This window comes from Onychomys torridus, chromosome 19 (assembly GCF_903995425.1).
Source record: "Onychomys torridus chromosome 19, mOncTor1.1, whole genome shotgun sequence".
Classification (NCBI taxonomy): Eukaryota; Metazoa; Chordata; class Mammalia; order Rodentia; family Cricetidae; genus Onychomys; species Onychomys torridus.
In genome coordinates, this window is record NC_050461.1 from 16,958,005 (window position 1) to 16,979,335 (window position 21,331).

Sequence of the window (21,331 nt, forward strand, 5' to 3'; positions counted from 1 at the left end):
TACAGTGAGAAGTTAGAAGGCTGGAAACTCCATCTTGTATTATGACGCACAGTCTTTTAATTCTTCTAAGGGGCTTTTTGAAGAATCAGAGTTAGGACTCAAAAGGATCTTTAAAAATTTTAGAGGCAAGCGTATTATAGACAAACCACACACACAGTTAGGGCTGGGGAGATGGCCAAGTGAGGAAACTACTTGCCAGATAACCATGAGGATCTGAGTGTGGATCCCACAACCCATGTAAAAGCCAAGCACAGCTATGCACACCTGTAACTCCCGTGGAACTGGGAATGCAAATCCTGGAGGCTCATTGGCAAGCGAGTCTATCAGAAAATACTGAGCTTTGGGTTCACTGAGAGACCCTGTCTCAAAAAACACAGAGTATGGTAGAGAAGCACACCCAGCTTCAACCTCTAGTCACAACTTGTACAGGAACAGACAAGGGCACATGCACACACATGTACACACACACACATACACCACATGGATTTCTAAACAAGTTTCCTCTAGAATATACAAATTCTTAAGTCAAAACCTGTCAGTGAATTTTATCTTGCATTGAGAATGATAAACAGAAGAAACAAAACATTGTATTTTGCTACAATTAACCCAACTACTTTGTATCTCGAGTCATCTAAACTTTTAACAATATCTGCCTATAAGTAAGTCAGACAATTACAAATGTTTCATTTTGTAAACAATGGAGAATATCCAACAAGTGACTACCCAACTATCAGGAGAAGAGGGAGCCAATAGAAGAATTAATGATGTCTAAGGGGCTGGGAGGTGGCTCAGCGGTTAAAAGCACTTTCTAGCTCTTCCAGAGGACAGGATTTCTATTCCTGGTACCGATATCAGGTAGCTCACAAAGCCTGTAAATCCAGAGGTGCTGTGGAATAATCCTTTTGTATACTGTAAAGATTTATCACTCAAATTGGTTTAATAAAAAGCTAATAGGCCAGCAGCCAGGCAGGAAGTATAGGCGAGACAGCCAGACATAGAAGAGCCTGGGAAGAAGAAGGGTGGAGTCAGAGGAGTCACCAGCCAGACACAGAATGAGCCAGACACACAAAATAGGATAGAGGTAAAAAGCAATGTTGCAGAATGTAGATTAATAGTTTCAACTCTGTCGTAGTTTTCTTTTTGGTGGACAAGCAAATAAAAATGTAATTGACAGAGAAAGTACAAAAGCCTGAGTACAGCTCCACTACTTCACAGTGGTCATCCCAACTGTATAAAAGTTCAGAACAGAATAGAGCCTGGGTGGAACTGGGCAAGCGTTTCAGTGGTTACCTTGATTACCTTGATCTAGCTGTCTGATTTGGGGTTTTTTGTTGTTGTTGTTTTTTTTTTTTTTTTAGACAGGGTTTCTCTGTGTAACAGTCTTAGCTGTCCTGGAACTTGCTTTGTAGACCAGGCTGGCCTCAAACTCACAGAGATCCACCTGCCTCTGCCTCTGCCTCCCAAGTGCTGGGATTAAAGGCGTGCGCCACCACTGTCTAGCCTGTGTGATGTTTTCATATGTAAATTTATTACAATAAAGTGATCTGTCTTAAAAATTAGGATGTTGGTTATACAGGGGCATGCATTAAAATCCACCACTCTAGAGGAAGATGGGGGCAGACTTCCATGAGTTCAAGGCCAGCCTAGTCTATACAGTGAGTACCAACCCCAGTCAAGACCACATTGAGAACCTGTCTCAAAAATTTTTATTTAAAAAGATCCAGGAAGTCCACAGGACTTACCCTATATTGCAAGGTTTGGGTTTTCAGTTGTTAGTTTTGTTTCATTTAGTTTTATAGATCTATAGTTTGGGTTAGAGATGTGGCTCAGTTTGTAAATTGCTTGCCTGGCATGCAGAAAGGCCTAGGTTTCCCAGGACTTTATAAAACTAGGCATCATGGAACACTTATATAATCTCAAAACTTGGAAAATGGAGGCAGAAGAATAAGTTCAAGGTCATCTTCATCTACTTAGTGAGTTTGAGACCAGCCTGAGCTCAAAAAAATTCTATTGAATTATAAATTTCTGGGGCTAGAGATTGTTCAGTGAGTAAACATGCTTTCTGCACAAGGACCTTTGTTTGAATGACCAGAACCCACGTAAAGCCGGGTGCAAGAGCACGCCAGTGCTCCTCAGGCAAGATGAGAGAGAGAGAGAGAGAGAGAGAGAGCCTTGAGACTCCCTGGAAGCTCAGAGGCCTGCTAAGCTGGTGAATGGTAAAAAGGATACATGTCTCAAACATACTGTAGAGGGTAAGGACTAACTCTGGAGGTTATCCTCTGACCACACATGTGCCTCTAACTTCTACATGCTTGTTGTGACATGCATTCATCACACACACACACACACACACACACACACACACACACACACACACACACACCACACACCACACACCACACACGAAATTTCTAAAATTTTAAAGAATACAAATATAAAATTTTGGCTTCAAATATCAGTGAGTAATCTTTTTCTAAGAATGTTAGCATGAGAAAATATATGCTCTATTTTTTCTTTCAAAAATGAAATCATACTTATCCCTACAACAAAGAAAAATGTTTAATCTTACCCATACTGGACATGCTTATTCGTGAAGAATTTATTGTTATTTGGTCATATTTAAGCCCAAATAAGCCCCCAAATAACTTTCTATGTTTTTGCCAAAACACACTCATGAACATTTGACCTACACATTCTCAGAGTTCACTTCATTCTACATCTTGTTGTCTAAAGCAATGAGACAGACTTGCTTGCCAGGGATCCCACTGGCACTGTACAGCCCAGCTGAGCCCAGATGTGGTCCTTTTTGTTCGTTTTTCATCTTTCCCATCAGGGAGAAGGAGTCTTACAATTGAGATGGGTACTTGTTCCTAATCACCAAATCTTATCCCATAAGGGTGGATGGTGGCAGTCTACTTGCTAAATAAGTGCTTATTTAGCTAATAAGAAAATAGAGCATATATTTTCTCATGATGAAATTCTTAGATTACTCATTGTTATTTGAAGCCAAAATTTTCTATTTGTATTCTTTAAAAATTTAGAAATTTCGCATGTGTGTGTGTGTGTGTGTGTGTGTGTGTGCGTGATGAATGCATATGCTATATAAGCTATATACTTCACGAATAAGCATGTTCAGTTACACTCTTGACAGGTATAACAGCCAGGCCAGAAGAGGAAATGGAGCTGAATGGCTCAGCCACAGAGGCACATGATGAAACAGCATCTCACAGTGACTGTTGAAGAGAACAATAAGATTGATTCCCATGACAAAATAGTGTTAAGTCTTGGGCTAGAACCATGTTCCCAAGGTCTCTAACAAAAGGTCATTTCCATGTAACTATAGCTTGCTGTAGAAGAGGAAACAATCAAGTTTGAAAGCAATTTTAATTAAATTGACCTGAAATGACACGCTCAGATGAACTTACATAGTGTTACAGTGTTGCAATGATAAGCAAGCTTCTCAGAGATTTTTGCCAATGGAAGAGAACCCATATTTACAAGGCTAACACTTACCCATTATAGGAATCAACCACAACTTTTTGAGGTGCAATAACAGATAGTGGAGTAATTTCCTCAAAATTTGAACAGTTTTCTAAGTCACAAACATATACCTAGAAAATAAAAAATATACCAATAGGATTAATGTCTGTCTGCATTCATCTTGGCACCAATATTTGCTCTGCAGTTCGGTACTTAGAATTGTGACAATCACTATGGACTTTACAAAACACACAAGAAAAGCATTTAAAGGGTAATTTAACTGGTGCACAGCTATAATCCCAGATCTGAGGAGTCTGAGGTAGGAAGATAATGAATAACAGGCCAGCCTGAGCTATACAGAAATACTCAGTATGAAAAGAAAAGGAACTTTATATTTTATGTCCTAATAAGTTTATATTCTATTAGTACCATTATGATGTAAGCATGTTCTTGTTTGTATTTGTCTGTTTTTTATTTGTTTGTTTGTTTATGGAGGTATACAATTATTTTCAAAACTTGTGTTATATTCAAGCTTCTGGGCTTCAGGTAGAGTGGTTATTGTTGTTTGTTTTTGCTCTTTTGGGGGGGCCTTCCACAAAGCTCCCAAATAAATCACACATGGAGGCTTATTCTTAATTATAAATGCCCAGCCTTAGCTTGGATATTTCTTTCCAGTTTTCCTTAACTTGAATTATCCCATCTACCTTTTGCCTCTGGGATTTTCCCTTTCTGCATTTCTGTACATTTTTTGTTATTTCTTACTCTGTTGCTGGATGTGTAGCTGGGTGGCTGGTGCCTGGAGTCCTCCTTCTCGGTCTCTTTCTTCTTTCCTCCCAGATTTCTCCTTCTATGTATTCTCTCTGCCTGCCAGACCCACCTATCCTTTCTCCTGCCTTGCTATTGGCCATTCAGTTCTTTATTAGACCATCAGGTGTCTTAGATAGGCAAAGTATTACAGCTTCACAGAGTTAAACAAATACAACATAAGCAAAAGTAATACACCTGAAAATAATATTCTACAACAGGTAGTAGCCTTTGTCCATTGTAATGAACATGCACTTATGAAATGAAAACTTGAAACACAGAAAGACTGTATCTTCTCAAAGATTCCAGTACTAACATATTTTCAGAGATCTAAGTAAAATAAACCCAAGTTACTATATAGTTAAAGATGCTTGCAGCAGACTTTTCTCATGATAGACAGTCTTACACAGTGATGCCCACTTTCTTAAAGCAGATAAATTATCATTAACAAAAACTTACAAACATGAAAATATAAAAATAACGTTGACTTCATGGTAGATCAGAACTAGCTCGCACTAGGTCACAGCTGGACCTTCTTATAAACTAGGTCCATGATTTATTGCTGATCTAGTATCTGAAGTAAGTAGTCAGTGAGACAAAATTGTGTTTGCCACCAAACATGCATGTTAGTATTGATAAGTAGTTATATGCACTCAGACTAACCAGTTCATCCATGATGAAATACATCCTCTGGTAAAGCCAGTCTATGGAGATGGAGGAGATTACACCTGAGCCTCTATAAAAAATTCTCAGATCAGACGTATCAGACATGTTGGTTGCCTCCTTCATCCATATGAAAGTTCCTTCTGAGAAATAAACCACTTGCTGCTGGACGTTGACTGCTATCCCTGGAAGAGCCAAGAGAATAGTTGAATGTCCACAGCGATAGAAAAACTCAGATGGAAGTGAATTTGTCGTTAATGTTTGTTAAAGTCAAATAAAAGTTCTCATACTTTGAAAGTATTCTTCTGAATCCTTCTAGTACATATAACTTATATGTGCAAATATGCTAGGTATTTTCATAATGTACATAAAATACTAGAAGAATTTTAGAATAATATATTCTACAAATATTCAAGATAGTAAATTCTAGAAACATTGGAAACATTTGGGGTAAAGTGGGTTTGTTGTGGGGTTGTTTGTTTAGTGCTGAGAGATTCCAAAGCCTCGAGTATGTTTAAGCATGTGCCCTATCACCGAGCTACACCCCCAAACACAAAAGCACTTTTGAATATCTTTTTATCATTTGAAAGTTTCATAAATTTTTTGATCAAATCCATTCCCCATGTCCTCCCTTCCAATTCCTTCTCAACTCCAACCACTATTCCCTCCTAATTTCATGTAATCTCTTTTTCTTTCTTTCTTTCTTTCTTTTTTTTAATTCATTTTTTGAGACATGGTTTCTCTGTGTAACAGTCCTGGAACTCACTTTGTAGCCCAGGCTGGCCTTGGCCTCACAGAGATCCACCTGCCTCTGCCTCCCGAGTGCTGGGATTAAAGGCATGTGCCACCATGCCTGACTGTATTCTCTTTTTTCAAGCCCTCTGATTCCACATAGTGGTATGAGTACATGCATGGGTATGGTGCCCTTGAGGAATATGGGCAGCCTGTCGGGGTCACTGAAGTAAACTGACTCTCCATGTCCCAGCCACCATCAGTTGCCAGCCTCAGTCAGATACAGGAGTTCATGTGCCCTCCCTAATTCATGCTGGATTTGTCTGGCTTGATCTTGCACAGGTCTTGTGCATTTGGTCACAGCCACTATGAGTTCATATGTGCAACTGCTTAGTCTTATCAAGAACATACTTTCACTGCATTCCCTCTGTAGTGTGCATAGCACATTTAAGCACTATAAAAGCTATCAAGAAAAGATAAAGCTGCCAGGTCATTGTCCAGTCTGATTTCTCCATGTTCTATGACTAGAAGGATGGGTGTCTTCAGAAACAGCATCTTCCATCAAGCTCTGGAGGGTAACCAAGAGCATTAGCAATATCCTGTAATGTTTGGGGGACCTATGGGATCCCCATAGCTAGCACTGGCATCCAAGAGCAATTTTTAATATTCCTCTATTCTATAGGTTTCCATGCAGAAATTCCAAATATTTCCTTTTATGGTGAGGATACATGCTTCTGTTAGACTGACCTGTAATATTCTGATGAATAGTATCTGACCAAAGGCAATGTGCTTCATCTACTAAATATTTTAAGGACCTCTTTCTTAGAGAAGTTTTTCTGGATAAAAAGAGCCATTGTTCTTCTTCTTGAACTGAAAAACATAAATTATAGGCAGGCTGAGATATAGCAACACAAAAAGTTTTAGTACTTCAACACAAGGGAGATGGCACTTTAAAAAAAAAAAGACTAACTAAATTTTCTGGAGTTACTTAGAGGTATTGAATCTGTGGCATAATCTCCATAAGTCTATGATTGGGGGTAGGAAATAGGATGACAATCAAGTAGGACTATATGAACATATCATGTGATGTATTACAGCGTCGTAACACCTTTTCCAATTGAAGCAAAACCATTATCCCCAGTCGGGATATTTTCCTTCATAGATGTAATCCAGCCTCAACCAAAGCGGGTTGTTACATAACACAAGGTAAGTTGATGGTGTTGCCTCCAACTTCTCTCCCTTTCAAGCACGAGAACAGTTCTTAAATAAAATTTGAAGGCTACAGAACTCTGATTGGTATCCTGTTCAGCTGAAAACAGATGCAAGGTCTGTGAGTGATGGACACTTTCAGGACAATTAATAAATGGTATGCAATAATCACACAGCAACCTTAACCCTGCTCTATATTTAACTTTCCCCTTGGGTATGTTACATGCCTGATAATAATACCTCTCGCTGGGCGGTGGTGGCGCACGCCTTTAATCTCAGGACTCGGGAGGCAGAGCCAGGCGGATCTCTGTGAGTTCAAGGCCAGCCTGGGCTACCAAGTGAGTTCCAGGAAAGGCGCAAAGCTACACAGAGAAACCCTGTCTCGAAAAAACCAAAATAATAATAATAATAATAATAATAATAATAATAATAATAATAATACCTCTCTTTTCCTAGAGTCTAGGAAGAGCCAAAAAAAAATATAGGCTGATGATAGATGGATGACCTCCAATACTACAGGCACAGTTGTATGAAGATTGGAGCAAATAGTGGTCAAATCGGGAGATGGAGTTCTCCTTAAAGTGGAGGACAGACCAAAGGAATTTTGAGTCCCTGAGTTAGTCAAGACTCTAACTCATTTCACACACACATGCACACACACACACACACACACACACACACAAAAAAAAAAAAAAAAAAAAAAAATCTAGTGCTTCTTAGAAAGCATTTGCTCCTACAAATACCAGTAGACTTCAGAGCCTTAAGGTAATAATTTTAAAAACAACCAAAAAAGAGTTCTTACAAAAAATAAGATAAATACACAGACTGAATTTTCAAAAAGTTGATATTTAAATTCTTAGTGTTCATATAGAAACATGAAGGCAGACTGGGAAACTATGTTGGGATAGGAAAGTTTATATGTAACTCCTAAATTTGTAAATGCAAATTACCATACCTAAGTGATTGGAACTCAAACCAAGAATTTGTCTGAAGCCAGCTTTCTTAAAATGCTTAAGTTTTTCTATTTTTTAAGTCTCAAAATTCTAGTATCAACTGTCTATCTAACCTTATATTTGTCAAATATGTAGAGGAACTTAAAAATTAAAATTAGTAGGTACCAAAAAAATGCATAAAGAGGAGGGATCTTGAGGTCTACCAGACAATCACTGAACTCTGACCTTTCCTGCAGTCAACCTTTAAGACTGTGTAACAAGAGGAGAAGGCTAGACCATACCTGATGGAGATGGAGTGGAAATTAAAGATTCTGCTTCTGGCCCCTCACCAACTTCGTTTACTGCTGCAATAGAAAACCTATTCCAAAAACAATTTGGAGAGATGTGTTTCCCATGGCATGTTGTGAACAGGAGATAAATATAGGCGCAACAGAGAGTCTATTTAAAGGATGGTGTGGTGGCCCTTAGATCCAGTTACTCAGTGTCTCTGCTCAACACTGAGATGACCATCAATCACCTCCTTGTTTGCATTCCCCACAGCACAGTTCAGGGTCACTGAGGTCAAAAGCTGAACTCTGTTATCAGCATGACCATTTCCCCCCTTATGTAAAGAACTCTTAGTAAATGCCAGCGAAGCTAACCATAATAAAATAATCCTTGGTGGTTAATTAAAAAATAGCACTAACAGAATTTTACCTCCTTAATTTTTTGCATGTTTGATTAAATAAACAAATTATAGCCATGCTATTTATGTTATTATTGCCTCATAGTTATAAGGATCCTTTAATACATTGAAAATACTTCTGCTTAGGATGGTGTGATATATAATACACATACAAATTCGAGAAAAAGTACAACTTCAACACAATGGAATGGAGTGAGTGGCACGTCTCTAAATAGACTTAACTAATTTTTAGGCAGATTTCTGAAATAATCACCATGCCTGCATTGATGCTGGTGTCATTTTTATCTGTCCCATTTAGCTCTTACCTGTACGTGGTGTTTGGAAGAGTGGAATAAAACTGGAAACTGGTTCTCTGTGTCCCTGAATCTAACTTTTGACTTTTACTGATCAGCCTTAAATTATAACCCAAAATAGGTCCACCTGGGAAGTGGGGTGGAGCCCAACTGACTTCCACAGTGTCTGGGCTTGAGCTTTCAATTTTCAAGATGAAAGGCGCAGTTTCTGGAACTAGAGAGAGAAAGATGTCATGGTGAGGTGGGGGTAAAAAGTGTACATTTCTGTGCTCTTAGAATAGGATAATAGGGAAACATGTTTTCAACGGCTGACATAAATAAAAATCTTTTCATTAACACTGAAATTGAGACAGAGGGACGGTAGTTAGAAATTTTGACCTGCAATTCCTCATCTCCAAATCGTACCAGCAAAGTACCCTGCCAAGACTCTTGCGTCTTCCTCCTTTTGAACTTAGGAAATAACGGAATACTGGAGGCGTGACCAGGACCTATGTTCTAGACAAAGGGCTGTCAAAAACTCCTGGAGACCTAAGTGATCGGTGGGGAGGAAGCACATGAGAAGATGAGAGAATGAGCAAGAGAATCCGTGACTAACACAAGGTGACCAAGGCAGGTCCTGGAGCTCTTTACTCCCTGGGCGATGGCCTAACCGGTTTCAGATGAAGACATGGCTTTTGGTAAATAGGAATTAGAATGATCTACTTCCCCTACACTACTATCTGCCCTGACAATCCAGATGATTCCTCCTTTACAGCCCTCCAAAGTCTCTGAAAGCCCAGGCTGACAACCTCAGTAGCACCCCACCCTTGCTGTGGATGAGGGGAGCATGGATTAAATGATTATTTACTCACAGCCTCTACATGGTACTAGCAGAAACACCAACAAGTGATTTGCCCGCCCAGCTTCCAGACATGTCTCCACCTACTTATCATACCTTAGCCCCATGAAATACTCTTGCATCTACTCTTCCCACAGAGCGGTGTGCTTTGACATCTCTGCTCTTGAGTAGACCTCTCTCCTTCTGAACACTTTTGACAAATGTTCCTCTCACCCTGGTGGACAAGAGGTAGCAGATGTGAGGCAGTTCAGCCCTCAGACCAGGCTGCTCACCCTGGTGGACAAGAGGTAGCAGATGTGAGGCAGTTCAGCCCTCAGACCGGGCTGTCTTTTGAAGGCTTTTACATGGGTCTACTGGCCTTCCTCAGATACACTCCCTCCCAAACTCTCGGACTAATCATTAATGAGAACAAACATCTTTGTGTGTCTCCTTGCCTCTATGTACTTACTCAGTCACCTGTGCGAAGTGGAGAAAAAAGAAAGAATCTCCCACTGAATTAGAATCAGGATGTCAACAGCAACTCATTAGGGTCAACATCTGGATATGATCTGCTCCACTTCAAGCAAGACTTAAAAGTCACTTGCACAGCAAGATATGATTATCCAAATGTCACACACACACACACACACACACACACACACACACACACACACATACTTCCTCTTTAGAAAGTAATAATTTGCCTTATAAACACTCCTCATGGTTGGGGCTAGGTCTAACTTTGGAACAGCCCCAGGAAAAAGGCACTAATACCAACTGAAATCATATCATTCTTATGGCCAAAGAGAATATAACTGTAAGGCAATGGGCATGAACATAAGTATGTGAAGATCACTGTGGCCAGAGAAGTGAGGAAAAATCTGAAAAACTAGATGCTGTCCATGGAAAGGACACCAGAACTGGGTCTGGAAGACTGGAGAAGAACTGAGCTTCCCCATCATCAGAAGGTCCAAAAGATGACACAAATCATTTCTCTTTTTATTAATTTGATCTGACTAGCCATGGGTCTTGCCCACTGTATTTCTCTGGTACCAGAAAATATGCAGGCGTGTTGGAAGTGAATGAAGCACTGCTGGGGCAAAGGAGATCTGTGTGTTTTACGTCAGTCTGGACCATGTCAAGGGTGCCCCAAGCCAGTGTCTGACCTTGGGTTCTAGGAGGAAATGGTCAGAGAATGATCAGCAGAGGTGGGCATACAATCTCTGAGACCTAATTATCAAAGAAAGGACACTCATCAAGGAGGGGAAATGCCCCCGACAAATTTCATCAGTTTGCAGGCTCCACTTAGACCCAAAATCAAGTTCAACCTGAGAACACGGCTGTAAATCTACATGACCACAACATGCAATCCATCTGACCTGGAGCAAGTCTCCCCAAGTTGCCTCAATTAAGTCTGGGAATGATGGCTCCAGACAACTCTCCCTGAGTGTGCCCCCACATCTGACACCTACCTGAGTGTGCCCCAACATCTGACATCCTCCCTGAGTGTGCCCAACATCTGATACTCTCCCTGGCTGTGCCCCCACATCTGACACCTCCCTGAGTGTGCCCCCACATCTGACACCCTCCCTGAGTGTGCCCAACATCTGATACCCTCCCTGGCTGTGCCCCCACATCTGACACCTCCCTGAGTGTGCCCCCACATTTGACACCTCCCTGAGTGTGCCCCCACATCTGACACTCTCCCTGAGTGTGCCCCACATCTGACACCTCCCTGAGTGTGCCCCACATCTGACATTCTCCCTGAGTGTGCCCCACATCTGACACTCTCCCTGAGTGTGCCCCACATCTGACATTCTCCCTGAGTGTGCCCCACATCTGACACCCTCCCTGAGTGTGCCCCACATCTGACACTTTTTTTAAATTGTGAAGCAATTTCTCCTCTGCTTCAGACGCTTCCTCACCCTAACTGCTTTTCAAAAATTCTGAGTGCTGGAGCCTGACATTCAAAATCCTTGGCACTCTGGACCCATCCTGTCTTCCCTCTTTCTCTCCCTGCATCACATGCTTCCAGCAGACAAAATGCTCACATCCCTTTCTTGCCTTAGGACTTAGTCTCTTACTCTGTTCCTGCAGGTACCAGCCCTGGCCATTCCTCTCCTCACCTCTTGTCCAAATCAAAAAGAAAGAAACTCCTTCAGAGAAATGCCTTTGGAATTTCATTCTAGAAAAAATATCTCCCTGCTCAGACCTCCCATAAGTATTGTCAGTGCCTCTGATTAAAATGTTTCTAATCAAGTTTAGATTGCACGTTCCTGTGTGACCCGGCCTCTGGATACCTGCCATATCTAATCTCCTCTTCATAGAGCTCCATGCCTTCCAACCACGTCAGCCCCTTCTCAGACATACCCAATTCGCTGCTGATATTGGTCCTTTGTCTCTACTCTCCCTGCTACCTGGAAAACTCACTCCTGAATATTTGCATAGATTTTTGTCTCACATCATTCAAAGGCTTCTCAGAGAGTCCTTTCCTGACCACCCAGCCATCCAAAAGTGGGTTCTACCCTCAGGCATTCCTTCGGCCTGTGCTACTTTTTCTTCTTTGCATTTATTCCTATGTACAACTGCCCAGTTTTCTCCTTCCATATCAACTTCCCAGGAATCACTAACAAATAACCGCATCTCAAACCCTTCCTTCCTCTGCAAAAAGATGTGGGCCCGTTCCTTGGTAATAGCCATTTCACTGTGGTGCTCAGCCAGACAGAGGTAATAATTCTGACCCTGAAGGAAACAGTGTGGTCTCCCTATGTTTTCCTGGCTAACAAACTTAACAAGAGGAAGCATGTCTGCTCTGCAAATTCAAGCTTTCCCTTAAGTGGGTTAATTATTCAATTCTAGCACATAGTAGGATGAGGCAGGTGGATCTCTATAAGATCAAGGCCAACCTCATGTACTTAGAGAGGTCCAGGAAGTGCTATAGAGAGAGATCCTTATCTCAAAAAAAAAAAAAACAACAAAACAACAAACAAACAAAAGAGCATCTTTAAATGTTTAAAGTCTTTCTAAAATATCCAGTATCTCATAACTGTGGGTTCCTGGAAAACCAATAGGTAGGTAGGTAGGTAGGTAGGTAGATAGATAGATAGATAGATAGATATTTTCTTACACCAAGAAGGAAGCATCAAGGCATAGTCACAAATCAAAGCAAAACCACACTTTGACACTAAAACATCGTGTGCTTAGTGTCTGGGTCTCACAACACGCTGGGTTCCTCAGAACCTGCATCACTTCTCCATCTCTGCCCTCTGCGATACACACAGCTGGTCTTCTAGTCTCAGGCCTAGTCTACTCTCCAGGTGCTGCTGCCCTCAATGATCTTCCCATGGCACTGGCATCCTCAAAATGTTAGGGATCAGCTGCAACTGGGCTGAGCTTTCACTAATATCCTGGGCTCTCTGCAGGGACTCTGATCATGCCACATGAAGCCAACCCTCAACTTCTCTCCATGACCCCTTCAAACCTAGGGCTTCTACTGCAACTAAGGTTTGACCCTCACTAAAGGTGTCTCCTGGCCTTACAAAGCGCCAAGCCTCAGTTGCCCTCCATAACCTTCATCGTGTCATCACCTGGGATACTCTTACACATTTCCAAGTTTGGCTGCCAGGATGAGGTACAACCTTGGCTATCTCTCTGTACCACAGCTTCTTTGTGCTGACCCTGGAGAAACACTCCCCAGAAGATTTCACCTTAGTGATGATGATCTCTTCCTAATCACCACTGACATCTCAGCTCCTGGGGACCAGAATCAATGGTCCCAGATTCGAAGGTTTCTCTCTAGTTTCCTGTTAGTCACAACCAATTCTTGGGCTCCGGCTGACCTGGGCCACAATTTCTCCATTGAGAATATCACATAAACAGCTCTGACAGAGTCTTTGCTTCCCTCTGAAATTTCACAAGCCAGACCTCCTTTGTCTGTATCACCCTCAACATTCTTATCTTCCAAGCTCCCACAGAATTCCAAGCTCCCACGGAACAGCCCACTGAGCTCTGAACACTCAATAGCTTTTCTAGCCCAAAGTTCCAACTCTGTCCACAATCTTTCCGAAAACAACAGCATGGCCAGATCTGTCACAGCAATAGTCCACTCTCTAGTACCAATTTCTGTCCTAGTTAGGGTTTCTATTGCTGTGATTAAAAAAAAAAAAAAAAAAAAAAAAAAACACTGTGAACAAAAGCATTTGGGGGAAGAAAGGCTTTATTCTGGCTTACAGTTGCAGTCCATCAGCAAAGAGTCAGGGCAGAAAGCTGAGGCATGAACTAAAGCACGGAGCATGAAGGAATGCTGCTTACTGACTTGCTCCCCTTGGCTTGCTCAATCTGCTTTCTTACACAGCCCAGAGCAACCTGCCCAGGGATGGCATCTCCCACGGTAGGCTGGGCCCTCCCACATCAATCATTAATCAAGAAAATTCTTCCATGGGTCAATCTAATGTAACCAATTCTTCAATTGAGGTTCCCTCTTCCTAGTGACTTTAGTTTATGTCAAGTTAACAGTAACTAGCCAGCACCCCTTATTTACGTGTTCACTAGCGACCATGTTTCCCCTCCACCAAATGTAGGTTTGGCAAGAGCAGAGGTCACTGTTTTGACCACTGAGGAACTATGAACATTACCTGGCACAGTGAAGGGCTCAAAGACTAAAGGGAATACCAAAGGAATCCATTTCTTCCATTGCTTTAAAATAAAAACAAAAGAAACCAAAACTTCAAAATACCGTCCTTACTTCACACGTGACATATGTGTGCCTACCTCCATAAGGATGCGTCCTATAACTTGAACTTGGCGGGGAATAAAGATGCAGCTGGGCTGTGAAGATCCAAACCACTCGAAAAACATACTCAGTGAATGGATGCAGGGGCTCCACCACATAGGAGAGCTTGGACACAGTCTAGATCCAGGAGAGAGAGAAACCAGCATTCATCCAGTTACCATGACCCATTGAGACACAGATTAATATGGGTGTGCCTTTGGAGATGGGGCTGCCCAGATCCCACTGCATGTGCAGTAGACCAGGAATTGAGCTTCCAGACTCCAGGCTGCATTAGTCACACCATTCTCTTCTTCAGGGAAAGCTAAGGATTACTTGGCACTTACTTCAAGGATTTATTTGAATTTTCCCATGTCACTACACTTGGTACACTAGGATATATATATAGATACATATATATATGGTTTTTCGAGACAGGGTTTCTCTGTGTAGCTTTGCACCTTTCCTAGAACTTGCTTTGGAGACCAGGCTGGCCTCGAATTCACAGAGATCTGCCTGCCTCTGCCTCCCGAGTGCTGGGATTAAAGGCGTGAGCCACCACCGCCCAGCTAGGCTTTTTTTTTTTTTTTTTTTTCTGAGCTTGTTAATGCTTTCCTGAAAGGGACCATCCTGAATGGCTACTATAACTTGCTCTTCTAAATTAGAGCAAGCTCCTTCAAAAACCTCCTTCTTGCCCTTTACCCTAGTTAGAATCGCATTGGAGGATGGTGCAGATACAGAGCTTAATGGTTCAAAGATGCTGTGCTGACAGAATTATGTATGTGACACGGATACTTTTTCTTCATAAAGGGTTTCCAGAGTAGCAGAGATTAAGGTTCACTTAATCCAGCCACTGTGCTCGAGCATTGCTAGAATGCATTAATGTCAAGTCATTTTCTCTATCCACAGGAGAGATATTCCCCAAACACCCAGTGGAAGCTTGAAACTCTAGCTAGTACCAAACCCTGCATATAAGCACCACAATACCAATCCTGTGACAGTCAATTCAATAGCATTAATAGAGGCTGTCTAATAGATGATTGGTGTATACCGTGTGGATACACTAAACTGAAGGATGATTGACTTTCTAATGAGCTAGAGCAAGATGACCTGATACTTCATCACGTTCCTCAGAATCATGTCATTTAAAACTTCCATTTCCTTTAGTGGTGGCGGTGGCTTTGATGGGTTACCTTTGGTTTGGTTTGGTTTGGTTTTTCAGGCAGGGTTTATTTTATAGTTCATGCTAGCATGGAGCTTTTTATATAGCCCACACTGGCCTCAAACTCATAATCCTCCTGCCTCAGCCCACCTAGTAATGAGATCACAGCCCTGTGCTGCCACAACTGGCTTTAATCTTTTATTTTTTAAAGACTTTTCCATCTGAAAATTGTAAATAATATTTGAGCACAGGTGACTGAAACTTGGGAAACCAAAACCACAGGTAAGAGGAGCAGGATATCTTGGAGTTTTGAATAATTTGGGGAGAAACTATCTTTGTTTAGACAAGAAAGTTGCTTAGCATACCTCTGTATAAGTCCAGCTTCCTGGAAGCCGGTCATATTTCCACTGGATGATGTATTTTACTCCAGAGATGTTGGCAGGTTTCCACCGTAATGTCACGCTGTGACTCCCAATGGAAGATGCAAAGGGCGCTGTGGGGAGTTCTGTTCTTTCTGGAGAGGAAACCACATTTCAGTCACTATTCACTCCCCAGGTGGGTGTGGCTGCTTTGTCTAGGCCTCCCCGGCTACATAACACACCTGAGCAAAATTATATTTATTTTTATCACAGGGGGACAGCACAGTATTCTGAGACTGAAATGCAGAGTATTGTTTTCTGTTTCTCTTGTTTGTGAGACACTTAAGTGAAGGGCGTGTTAGGACAGCAAGCAACACTCTCCTCCCAATTTCCACTGGGAGTAAGGAGCCAGCCTCTGAGAGAAGAATGGCAGCTTATAGAGGCGCCTGGAAACTCAGTCTGCCAAAAAACCCCAGTGGGAGGAGATTCTGGGAAATCTGCTGGAGGCGGCCACTAACATCCAGGCTGGTCAAAGTGCTGGCCCTTCAGACATCACTGGAGAATCAGTGCACTAGGATAAGGCCACCCACTCAAACACACCCAGCCTAGTCTCCAGTTTGGCCAAGGGAGCTGCCACACACAGACGTTTCCCACCCATTCCAAATCCAACCCTGGGAGGCATAGCTTCTAAACACTCACAAATCCTGACCGCCCTTTTCTAAGCTGCCATGTACACAGTAAGTTCTTTACTGAACAACTATTCGCTGAACAATGTACGTCACATAGAATAAATTATTCTGATACCCTCAGCTCACCAAAACTGCAGCCCTTCTCGACATCAAGTCTGTTCAGGATGTAGTGCTCCCCCCCCCCCCCCCCCCCCCCCCCCGCAGTCATTGGGTTAACAGGGATTGGGTCAGGCATGTAGCCAATCGGTAGAGTGTTTGCCTAGCAAGCTGAGATGCTGGGATTTGATCCCAAGAACCACATAAAACTGAACACAATGGCTCATCCTAGTACTCCCAGGAGAATAGAAGTAGAAACAGGAGGATCAAGAGTTCAAGGTCTTCCCCGGTTATATATCAAATTCAAGATTTTGAGCTGGTAAGAGCCTGTCTTAAAAAAAATATATACCTTCTGACCTTGAAGACAAAATGTCAATCATGCTTCACATTTCCTGTGTTTTATCTAGAGTCTAGTGGCTCTTCATCAGCATGGCCTTAGTATTTGAAGCTAGATAGATAGATGATAGATAGATAGATAGATAGATAGATAGATAGATATATGATAGATAGATAGATAGATAGATAGATGATAGATAGGTAGATGATAGATAGATAGATGATAGATAGATAGATAGATAGATAGGTGATAGATAGATAGATGATAGGTGATAGATATGTGATAGATTGATTGATAGATGGATGATAGATAGATGATAGATAGATGATGATGATAGATAGGCAATAGATAGATGATAGATAGGTAGATAGATATATGATAGATAGATAGATAGGTGATAGATAGATATATGATAGATAGATAGATAGATGATAGATAGATAGATAGATGATAGATAGATATATAGATAGATAGATAGATGATAGATAGATAGATAGATAGATAGGTGATAGATGATAGATAGATATGTGATAGATTGATTGATAGATGGATGATAGATAAATGATGATGATGATAAATAGATAGATAGGCAATAGATAGATGATAAATAGATAGGTAGATAGATATATGATAGATAGATAGATAGATAGATAGATAGATAGATAGATAGATAGATGATAGATAGATAGATAGACAGACAGACAGACAGACACAAATGTTAGCAGAAGTAGTTTTTGGTTTTTGAGACAGGATGTCACTCTGCAGTACAGGCTGACCTCGAACTCACTGCGAGAGCCACACTAGTGTCATGCATAAATATTTTCAATGCTAATGAGATACAGGAGTGTGGGTGCTGTGAGAGGGGCTGCCTTATCTTTTCATAAGTCCCGGCGGGGGGGGGGGGGGGGGGCAGCGATTCCTTGATGACTGAGCCGTGTTTTCTTACCCAGCACTTCCTCCTCGTAGGTAACCTCTGCAGTACTGCAGCCGACCTCACAGGACTCCCTCTGTGGAAGACAAGGGGCATGAGTCAGTGCGGCCTTGAAGCTGTTTTTGCTGATAAGCTTCAGAACTCCAATCTGGAACCTAAATACCTTGTCTATCTTTATAAGTGGGGCACGGTAGCACCTGCCTGTCATCCTAGCCCTTTCCAGGTAGAAGCAGGAATTCAAGGCCATCCTTAAAAGTTGGGGGGCAGCCTGAGCTACGTAAGAACCTGTCTCTCCAGCCTGGCCTACAGAGCCAGTTTCAGCCCAGTCAGGGTTATACACAGAAAAACTGTCTAGAAAAACCAAACCAAACAAAAGAAACAAAACTGTCTCAGAAAACTGGAGAGTGAGAAATAGTATAAATATTTCCTCACACCATGAAGAAACCCTGCAGGGTGTCCTTATACATTTCAATTTCTTCCATTTCATTTTGCTTAAAGTGACTTGATTTACTGAATTCATTCCACGGTCTTGTCATACTATAGTCTGAAAAAATGTGGAGACCTAAAGACTTCACCTTACTTTTACCATCTTGGTTAAAATTTTGATGAGCTGGAAACCTAAAATTCCAGCCCAAGATAAATGCATTTGATTATTTGTTGTGTTTTTCCCTGCTTTCCTTAGAATTAAAAACTGACCACAAATTATACAAGAGCCAAGCATTCTAATAAATATCTTCATACCAATGCTGACTTTTGAGATCTACAACAGCCTAATCACAATAGACACCTTTTCTCATTAAAGCAAGAAACAGAGTACATATTTGAGGACGGAAACCCAAACTGCCCACAGCTCTGAACAGGTGCATCACCCTTAGCTACAGAGAAAAGAAAACCCTGGGGAGAGAGCACACATCGTAAAACTCCCGAGAGCCTGAGCTCGTTTCTCCCTGATGTCCTTGAGTTTATGATTGCAATCCCAGGAACAGCCTGCTGTCAGTCTCAGGATGATGGCAGGAACCATGGCACAATGCATCTGCCTGGGAAATAAGAGCTGTACCGTGCAAATATTAACTTTGAGATGTTTGAGCTGTGCCCTGAGAGGAAGTAGAGCCTGATAAGCCTGGGTATGCTTAGTTAAGGATTAATTCCAGTACCATGGTTTGGGCTTGGGATTGTTTAACTTAAAGGTTCAGGAACATGTCACATCCTCTTTGGAAACTTGAGTAAAGCTCATTTAGCTTCTCAACCCCCTGAGGAGAAGAGGCAACAAAAGCATGGCATAAATGAAGATGTTTCTTCCAAGAAACAAAGACTTTGTTTAGAAATATATATTACTTGGAAATATAGGCCATTCTGGAAAAAGAAGAAAAAAAATTGTGGCCCTGTTTTTCCTGGTTTGCCCCCACCCCAAATACAAAATAAACTTTCTATCAGTCTATCAAAGCAGAAACTGAACCAGAAGCTTCTAGATGAAACATTTATATTGTTTATTCCAGGACACCTGACTGCCAACACTTCTCTGCCCAGGGCCTTTATCCATCTGTCATCTTTGAATCGATCCTCACTACCACTTTCCCACAGTACTAAGACCATCTTTATTATCTCTTGGCTTTCCAGACTGGCTCATGGGCTGCCTGTATCTTTCTTAATTTTCTTAACACAAGAAAGAAACACCCTCCAACCTCCATATGAATCACAACATCTTTCCTAGAAGATCTTTCATCCATTCAAGAATATTTATTGGGCTGGGCAGTGGTAGTGCATGCCTTTAATCCCAGCACTCAGGAGGCAGAGGCAGGCAGATCTCTATGAGTTGGAGGACAGCCTGGTCTATAGAGCGAGTTCCAGGACAGGCTCCAAAGCTACATAGAGAAACCCTGTCTCAAGAAGGAAAAAAAAAAAAAAAAGGAAATTATTTATTAAATCTCATTTTTGTCCTAAGTCTTGTTCTCAGCTGTAGGAACATGGTAGCAAACACAATAGGTAAGTTCCTCACCTTTGTGGAATTTAAATTGTCTTAGAAGGGGATGTAAAATAAATTAGTGACAAGTTTAAAACAAACACTTCACATAATGAGGAGTGTGTGACTGAGTGTGGTGGTGCCAGTCTGTGGCAAGAGGGTCAAAGTCGTGAGGTGTGGCTAGGAGACTTCCTTTAGTGTGATCAGCTGGAACAGTACAGAGGTGACGCCAGTCAGGACTTGAGCAATTAGAAGGAGCAGGGCTTGTGAGAGTGTTTGCAGGGAGGATAGATGCCTGGATGCAGGAAGAGCCACCTATGGTTGTAAGAGTTGAAGCCACTGTGTCTGACACAGAGAACACGGGGAAAGGGAGTCATGTAAGACAGCAGTGAGTCTGTCAGGCTCCTACAGAATGCCATCATCTTCAACAGCAATAAGAAGCCACAAAAAGGCTTCCAGAAATAGGAGAGTCTGCATTTACCCTCCATCAAAAGGTTAAGATGCTATGCTAGATAAGTTCGTGTCTTAAATGACCAGGAATGTTGCAGCTCACTTGGCACCATCATTTCCTAGGTTCTGTTTTACCAAGCTATCATTTCTAAGCCCCTCCTCCAAAGACTACAGAGTACAGAGCTCCCAGGTACCCATGGGTGGGAACATCCATGGTGAAGGAGCTTGATTCCTGAAAGGTATGGGTAACTGAGTTCAAACTCTCACAGAGAGAATCACATTATGTAAGCACAGACCACCAGGCTGCACGATGATTGACAAGCAAGACTCTCCTTGTTTTTCCTGACTGGCACAGTCCTTTTTTTGGATGGTGATTTAAAAGAAACCTTTGCTTTACTCATATAATGGGGTTCTGAGATTTAGTTTTTCCATGTCATCAGGGGAGATTCTCAATTGTTCACCTTTGGGGCAAATTTTTCACTGTTTCATGTCAACCAAACCTTGCCTCTACCCACCAGCAGGGAAAATCCTTGCAATGCATCATAGCCGCAGACTATCAAGTATTTAATGCTCTAATGCACAGTTTTGCTTCCTGTTCAAGGGGGAAATCTTTAAGCTTTGTTCATGGATGATCACGCACATCCTGCCCCAGGCCACATAACATAGTTCCAATTCTGGTTTCAAGGCATCGAAATAGAGCATAGCCAAGCTTGTTATTGTTTTGTTTGTTTGTTTACTGGGTGAGGAGGCTCATGCCACGGCTCCACGATGAACATCAGAGAACAGCTTCAGGAGTCGTCGGTCCTTTTACCACAGGGCTGCCTAGTATCAAACTCGGATCATCAGGTCTGGCAGCAGGTTCATTTACTTACTGAGCCATCTTGCCATCTCATAGCCAGGTTTTAAAACTGAAAGATAATAACATTTCTTCACAAATAAGCAG

General features: G+C 41.8%; 1 protein-coding gene across 3 annotated transcripts in view; it reads right to left on the reverse strand.

The window, feature by feature from the left end:
* The window catches only part of Ros1 (ROS proto-oncogene 1, receptor tyrosine kinase), a 119,212-nt gene that overhangs the window by 78,926 nt on the left and 18,955 nt on the right, over window positions 1-21,331 (reverse strand). For all 3 annotated transcript variants that reach the window (XM_036169097.1, XM_036169099.1, XM_036169098.1), the window contains 8 exons: window positions 17,994-18,054; window positions 15,932-16,080; window positions 14,407-14,545; window positions 8,832-9,033; window positions 8,123-8,199; window positions 6,427-6,549; window positions 4,948-5,132; window positions 3,514-3,611 (listed from right to left, as the gene is read on the reverse strand). In XM_036169097.1, coding sequence (XP_036024990.1) covers window positions 3,514-3,611; window positions 4,948-5,132; window positions 6,427-6,549; window positions 8,123-8,199; window positions 8,832-9,033; window positions 14,407-14,545; window positions 15,932-16,080; window positions 17,994-18,054 — 1,034 coding nt within the window. The remainder of the gene's footprint in view (window positions 1-3,513; window positions 3,612-4,947; window positions 5,133-6,426; window positions 6,550-8,122; window positions 8,200-8,831; window positions 9,034-14,406; window positions 14,546-15,931; window positions 16,081-17,993; window positions 18,055-21,331) is intronic.